Source organism: Mobula birostris, chromosome 3 (genome assembly GCF_030028105.1).
Source record: "Mobula birostris isolate sMobBir1 chromosome 3, sMobBir1.hap1, whole genome shotgun sequence".
Lineage (NCBI taxonomy): Eukaryota > Metazoa > Chordata > Chondrichthyes > Myliobatiformes > Myliobatidae > Mobula > Mobula birostris.
In genome coordinates, this window is record NC_092372.1 from 127255572 (window position 1) to 127263714 (window position 8143).

The following is an 8143-nucleotide window of genomic DNA, read 5'->3' on the forward strand; positions in this document are numbered from 1 at the left end:
AGTGTTCCCACTGCTTTCTAGTAGGCAGCTGTCAATCCCAGGAGATCATGGGTTTGCGCCTCTGGTGAACTGTGTCCTCTCCAAGGCACAAGCCTGAGCGGGAAAATTTGAAGAACCGGCTATTGTCCATACAGCAGGTTCCCCCTCTCCACTTCACTGATGTAGTCCAAGGGAAGGGACTATAATACAATACAGCTTGGCACCAGTGTCGTTGCAGAGGTTGCCAGAGTGAAGTTCTAAACAGCATCAAACTTCTTAAGGGACCTCAGCTCCAGATTTCTTCCTCAGGGTTTACTCCCAAAACTTTTCCCATGGGTGGGTATGGCCACAAGTCAGCGGAGGTTTAAAATCAGTTTTCCTTCTCCACTGCCTTCTACTGCAAATGAAAATACCAATAAATTGACTCTTTGAAAAGGTTGACAAGTTTGTTTAAGCATTGCTTTGATTTGAATTTTTAAACAGCATTTTGAAGAGTACAGAATACCAATTTAATATTTGATTTGACCATTATACAGAAGCATACATTTAAAAATAAATTGTACAAACTTCCCAGCCTTTATTTCCAATGATCTGTAAAGGCTATGGCACAAAATTCAGAATAATTAAATAAGTTATAGACACCCTCACTCCAATCCCCTAGCAGTCATTGGAGAACTATTTACTGGTCGACTGAGCATTCCTGGCGAGGAAAGAAAAATCCCATTTGAAGCTTTAGCCCAATCTGACATAGTTATTCAAAGTAAAACACCAGTTAATCTGCAAGTGAGTCGAAAACTTTACCAGAAATCCTAAACAAAAGTAAAAAATGCTGCGAACACTCAGCAAAGCAGGCAAGTCGGTGAAAAGTGAAACAGCGATACTGCTTCCAGTCAAAACTGTTCTCCTTCTCAGATATGATGCCTGACGAGATTAGGAGTTGCCAGCCGCTCTCAGCGTTGAAAAATCTCCGGCGAATTTGGATTAATCCTGGTGCTGAAGGAAAGCTCAGGGCGTTAGGTGATATTAACAGAACACGCAGAACAGGGTAGATAGCATCAATAGATAGAGCAGATGAATAAATAATTGATCTCAACGAGCAACATTCTGCCCGAAGAACTCTGGGGATCGAGCAGAATTTTAGGGAGGAGAGAAACTGTCCACTCATTTGGGGATCGTAACCCTGCATCAGGATCAGTCGGAGCCAGCATTTGCCTTCTCTTGTCTTCTTTCGAAGCGGGTGGGCGGTCAATGACTCGCGTTGAAAGTATCTACTGGTCTTGCGGGCGACGCAGGGACGGCTGTCACGCCTCCTCCAGTTCCAGCAGGACGCCGCCGCAGTCCTTGGGGTGAAGGAAGATAACAGGTTTGCCGTGGGCTCCGAGCCGAGGCTCCGGGCTCAGGGTACGCACCTGCTGGGCCCGCAGCTGCTGAAGGACGGCGGCCATGTGGTCCACCTCCAGACAAATGTGGTGGATGCCGCCGCCAGGGTTCTTGCGGAGGAAGCCGAGGATCGGGCTGCGCTCGCCCAGCGGCTCCAGCAGTTCCAACTTGGTGTTGCCCAGCTCCACGAAGGCCGCGCTGACGCCGTGCTCAGGCAGAGCCACCGGCTCGCCCACCCGGCCGCCCAGCGCCTCCCGGTAAAAGGCACGGGCCCGCTCCATCTCCGGCACTGCCACCGCTACGTGGCTGAGGCGGCCCAGCTTCCAGAGCGAGTTCCGGACTCCCGAGCTCAACGCCCGGACTCCGAGGGCGACCTTCAGCGCCGCCATCGCCGGGGCCGCCTCAGTCTCAACAACCTAACTTTATTGACACCACGCTATGCTAACCGTAGCCCCGCCTACTGACAAGAGCCACGTCCATCTACTGGAGTCCCGCCCATTACGGACTGTTGCCCCGCCCACAAGAGCTGCGTCTGTGGCTGATCATAACTCCGCCCACGGACAGAAGCCGCAGGGTGGCGAATGTAGCCCCGCCCATTGGCAGGAGCCACACCCTCTCCTGCAGTGGGTGGAGAAAGTGAGAGAGCCGAGAGTTGTAATATTGTCTGATTCAAGAGCTAAAATATTTATATTCTAAGATGTTATAATGTAAACCTTATTTAGACTTAGAATGATGGGACCCTGTGTATGTTTTATGTAGGTTCCAGCGCACGTTGGTATTAGAGGGAATGAGCAAGCAGGTAAATAGCAAAGGAGGCAACTAGGCTAAAAAAATAGAATAAATTACAGTAAAGGAGAAATGAAAAACATTATTAAAAGTGAAATAAAAATATGGAGAAAACAATGGGATGAAGAGAGAACAGAAATACATCTTTATAATATCTAGAAAGAAGTGGGATGGTCGAGGAATGCAGGAAAGTGCAGGAGGGAGGAGGATGTTGTAGCGTGGATGAAATTACCAGAGAGACAGAGTTACTGGTAGATACAAAGCAGCTTCTTTATTAGACACAAGGTACAGCAGGCATCTTAGGATGGAGATGCTTTCCGCAGAAAAGTCTGCTAGCTCAATGTGGGCTTGATATTTATATGCTAAACACAAAGGCAATCGCTACTTAAAAAGTTACAGACAATGCATAGACGATGCTTCCTATTGAAGCTACACACAAAATATCACACCTTCCTTTCCTTCCGACGCCAACAAGTCTGGGTTGGTATCCACAGCCTTTAGGATTTACTTGGCATTTTATGTGCTAACATAGAAGACAATTAATATTTATAATGTATAGCTAATACTGTCTTGGAAACTACAGCATTAGGTCAAACTACGGCGCCAGAAACATCTGGTATTCACAGCTTTTTAGGAAGCCCATTGTTGTGGACTCAATCCACAGTACGTTGTCAAATAGAAGTCTGGTAGCCAAAGTCATTTAAGTGTAAACAAATCATTTACCCAAAAAACTCACTCTAACAGAGGAGATAATGTAGTGATTGAGGTGTGGGCATACAGGGTTAAATGTCGGCCCGAAATGTCAACTATACTCTTTTCCATAGGTGCTGCCTGGCGTACTGAGTTCCTCCTCCAGCATTCTGTGTGTGTGTTGCTTGGGTTCAGTTTCCATCGAACTCAATATATAAGTTTGCTATTGACACCACAATTGTAGGCCGTATCATAATATAGTCATAGTCATACTTTATTGATCCCGAGGGAAATTGGTTTTTGTTACAGTTGCACCATAAATAATTAAATAGTAATAAAACCATAAATAATTAAATAGTAATATGTAAATTATGCCAGGAAGTAAGACCAGGACCAGCCTATTGGCTCAGGGTGTCTGACCCTCCAAGGGAGGAGTTGTAAAGTTTGATGGCCACAGGTAGGAATGACTTCCTATGACGCTCTGTGTTGCATCTCGGTGGAATGAGTCTCTGGCTGAATGTACTCCTGTGCCCAACCAGTCCATTATGTAGTGGATGGGAGACATCATCCAAGATAGCATGCAACTTGGACAGCATCCTCTTTTCAGACACCACTGTCAAAGAGTCCAGTTCCATCCCCACAACATCACTGGCCTTACGAATGAGTTTGTTGATTCTGTTGGTGCCTGCTACCGTCAGCCTACTGCCCCAGCACACAACAGCAAACATGATTGCACTGGCCACCGCAGACTTGTAGAACATCCTCAGCATCGTTCGACAGATGTTAAAGGACCTCAGTCTCCTTAGGAAATAGAGACGGCTCTGACCCTTCTTGTAGACAGCCTCAGTATTCTTTGACCAGTCCAGTTTATTGCCACTTGGAATCCCCAGGTATTTGTAATCCTCCACCATGTCCACACTGACCCCGTGGATGGAAACATACAGGCCTTAGCCCTCCTCAGGTCTACCACCAGCAACTTAGTCTTTTTCACATTAAGCTGCAAATAATTCTGCTCACATCATGTGACAAAGTTTCCTACCGTAGCCCTGTACTCAGCTTCATCTCCCTTGCTGATGCATCCAACTATGGCAGATTCATCAGAAAACTTCTGAAGATGACAATACTTTGTGCAGTAGTTGAAGTCCGAGGTGTAAATGGTGAAGAGAAAGGTTATCTCGGGTAATGATGAGTTTGAGTACAGAGAGGAAATTGAGAACCTGGTGGCATGGTGCGAAGACAATAACTTAACCCTCAATGTCAGCAAGACAAAAGAATTGGTTGTTGACTTCAGAAGCAGTAGTGGACTGCATGACCCTATTTACATCGGTGGTGTGCAAGTGGAACAGGTCAAAAGCTTTAAGTTCCTCGTGGTCAATATCACAAATGACCTGACTTGGTCCAACCAAGCAGAGTTCACTGCCAAGAAGGCCCACCAGCACCGTTACTTCCTGAGAAAGCTAAAGAAATTTGGCCTGTCCTCTAAAACCCTCACTAATGTTTATAGACGCACCGTAGAAAGCATTCTTCTAGGGTGCATCACAACCTGGTATGGAAGTTGTCCTGCCCAAGACCAGAAGAAACTGCAGAAGATCGTGGACACAGCCCAGCACATCACACAAACCAATCTTCCGACCTTGGACTCACTTTACACCGCACGCTGTCAGAGCAGTGCTGCCAGGATAATCAAGGACACGACCCACCCAGCCAACACACTTTTCGTCCCTCTTCCCTCTGGGAGAAGGCTCAGGAACTTGAAGGCTTGCACAGACAGATTTGGGAACAACTTCTTTCCAACTGTGATAAGACTGCTGAACGGATCCTGACCCAGATCTGGGCCGTACCCTCCAAATATCCGGACCTGCCTCTCAGTTTTTTTGCACTACCTTACTTTCCCTTTTCTATTTTCTATTTATGATTTATAATTTAAATGTTTAATATTTACTATTGATTTGTACTCCAGGGAGCACAAAGCGCAGAATCAAATATCACTGTGATGATTGTACACTCTAGTATCAATTGTTTGGTGACAATAAGGTAAATTAAATATCACATTGATTTTAGTGAAGAAACACAATAATGGGTGTTGTGAGTATTGTAATCAACAAGAAATGGTTGGGCACATATTGTTGAGATATTCAAGATATATTCAAGTGAGGGGACGGTTAATTTTAAAGTTACGGAATAAAATAAAATTTAACATTGACAATATTTTGCAGAAAAGATCACAGGATTACACTTTCAATACATTGTGCAGTTCCTTAAGAATACAGATCTTTTAATAGAATTTAATACAAATATAAATATAGAGAATTTCGTTATACTAACCCGCACTCCAGTACTGAAGGTAGCAGTAATGCACCTTAAAGCGGTTTGCCAACCGCCATAAAAACTCAGAAGAAGAAGCTGCAGGAGCCACCTGGGTTTGCACATTAGCTGAAGTTGTTTTTTTTTTCAGTTCATTGTTTTTCACAGTCCAGAGGAGGATAAGAGAAAACCCTCAACAGAAACGGTTGGAAACAACTCAGCCAGGCTGGATGGTGTCCGTGCTGAGATAAAGTGAGAAACGGTGGGGGCAGGGGACTGCAGATGCTGGAGTCTGGAGCAAAGAACAATATAATATGTTGGAGAAACTCAGCGGGTACAGCAGCATCTTTGTGTGCTTGAGGGGTGAGGGAGGGAGATGGGGAACAAATTGATCATGTTCCTCGTTGAATTATGTGGAACAAGTAGTCCATATTTCTGGTAAAACCCTGCCTCCGAACTTCTGCTAATAAACCTGACTTTAAATGATCCATTCTTTCAACCGCAGATGTCAATAGTTCCTCCACATCCCCCACCTCCTAAATGCTGCTTGATCTGCTGAGTTCCTCCAGTTGATTTGATTATTGTAATAAAAATTCCAAGTTCAAGCTTAAAACTCAAAGTAAGATTATTATCAAAGTGAATACGTGTCACCATATGCAACTGTGAGTTTCATTTCCTTGTGGGCATACTCAATAAATCCATAATAGAATCAATGAAAGACCGCATCAGCTTGGACAGTCAACCAGTGTGCAAAAAAAAACCCAACAAACTGTACAAGTACAAAAAAGAAAGAAAAAATAATAAGTAAGTAATAAAAATTGAGAATGTAAGATGAAGGATCCTTGAAAGTGAATCCATAGGTTGTGGGAACATTTCAGTTATGGGGCAAGTTATCCCCTTTGGTTCAAGAGCCTGTTGGTTGAAGGGAAATAGCTGTTCCTGAACCTGGTGGTGTGAGTCATAGAAACATGGAAAATATAGAGAACCTACAGCACAATACAGGCCTTTTGACCCACAAAGTTGTGCTGAACATGTTCCTACCTTAGAAATTACTAGGCTTACCTATAGCCCTCTATTTTTTTTAAGCTCCATGTACCTATCCAAAAGTCTCTTAAAAGACCCTATCGTATCCACCTCCACCACCGTTGCTGGCAGACCATTCCACACACTCACCACTCTCTGCGTAAAAAACTTACCCCTGACATCTCCTCTGTACCTTCTCCCAAGCACCTTAATCCTGTGCCCACTTGTGGCAGCCATTTCAGCACTGAAAAAGAGCCTCTGACTATCCAAACAATCAATGCTTTTCATCATCTTATACACCTCTATCAGGTCACCTTTCATCCTCAGTCACTCCAAGGAGAAAAGGCTGAGTTCACTCAACCTGTTTTCATAAGGCATGCTCCTCAATCCAGGCAACATCCTTGTAAATCGCCTCTGCAGCCTTTCTATGGTTTCCACATCCTTCCTGTAGTGAGGCGACCAGAGCTGAGCACAGTACTCCAAGTGAGGTCTGACCGGGGTCATAATAGCTGCAACATTACGTCTTGGCTCCTAAATTCATTTCCATGATTGATAAAGGCCAATACACTGTATGCCTTCTTAACCACAGAGTCAACCTGCGCAGCTGCTTTGAGTATCCTATGGACTCTGATCTTCCACACTGCCAAGAGTCTTACTATTAATACTATATTCTGCCATCATATTTGACCTTACAAAATGAACCACCTCACACTTATCTGGGTTGAACTCCATCTGCCACTTCTCAGCCAGGTTTTGCATCCTATCAATGTCCCACTGTAACCTCTGACAGCCCTCCACACTATCCACAGCACCCCAAACCTTGGTGTCATCAGCAAACTTACTAACCCATCCCTCCACTTCCTCATCCAGCTCATTTATAAAAATCAGAAAGAGTAAGGGTCCCAGAACAGATCCCTGAGGCACACCACTGGTCAATGACCTCCATGCAGAATATGATCTGTCTACAACCACTCTTGGCCTTCTGTGGGCAAGTCAGTTGTGGATCCACAAAGCATTGTCCCTTTGGATCCCATTCCTCCTTACCTTCTCAATAAGCCTTGCATGGGGTACCTTATCAAATGCCTTCCTGAAATCCATATACATTACATCTACCACACTTCCTTCATCAATGTGTTTAGTCACATCCTCAAAAAATTCAATCAGGCTCGTAAGGCACAACCTGCCTTTGACAAAGTCATGTCGACTATTTCTAATCATATTATGCCTCTCCAAATGTTCATAAATCCTACCTCTCAGGATCTTCTCCATCAACTTACCAACCACTGAAGTAAGACTCACTGGTCTATAATTTCCTAGGCTATCTCTACTCCTGTTCTTGAATAAGGGAACAACATCCGCAACCCTCCAATCCTCCAGAACCTCTCCTGGGCCCATTGATGATGCAAAGATCATCGCCAGAGGCTCAGCAATCTCCTTCCTTGCCTCCCACAGTAGCCTGGGGTACATCTCATCGGGTCCTGGCAACTTATTCAACTTGATGCTTTCCAAAAGCTCCAGCACATCCTCTTTCTTAATATCTACATGCTCTAGCTTTTCAGTCTGCTGCAAGTCATCACTACAATCACCAAGATCCTTTTCCATAGTGAATACTGAAGCAAAGTATTCATTAAGTACCTCTGCTATTTGCTCCGGTTCCATGCACACTTTCCCACCGTCACACTTGATAGGTCCTATTCTTTTACATCTTATCCTCTTATCCTGAGGCTCCTGTACCTTCTTCCTGATGGCAGCAGTGAGAAGAGAGCACATCTTGGCTCTTGGGGGTCCCTGATGATGGATGCTGCTTTCCCGCGACAACACTCCGTGTATATGTGCTCAGTGGTAGGGAGGGCTTCACACAGGGTGGACTGGGCTGTATCCAGACTTTTGACAGCATTTCCCATTCAAGGACATTGGTGTTTCTATGCCAGGCAGTGATGCAGCCAGTCAAGCTGTAAATGGAAGACAATGTAGGGGTGCA

At 44.8% G+C, this 8143-nt stretch overlaps 1 protein-coding gene across 1 annotated transcript; it reads right to left on the reverse strand.

Moving 5' to 3' along the window:
• Nucleotides 1-464: 464 nt before the first annotated feature.
• Nucleotides 465-1792, reverse strand: mcee (methylmalonyl CoA epimerase). Its single transcript, XM_072251953.1, has one exon. It carries the CDS (start codon nucleotides 1746-1748, stop codon nucleotides 1281-1283), a length of 468 nt encoding a protein of 155 aa, XP_072108054.1. The 5' UTR covers nucleotides 1749-1792; the 3' UTR covers nucleotides 465-1280.
• Between the last annotated feature and the right edge of the window lie 6351 nt (nucleotides 1793-8143).

What these genes read in the sequence shown, in the direction of transcription:
- mcee (XM_072251953.1), bottom strand. Translation starts at nt 1,748, where the DNA reads ATGGCGGCGCTGAAGGTCGCCCTCGGAGTCCGGGCGTTGAGCTCGGGA.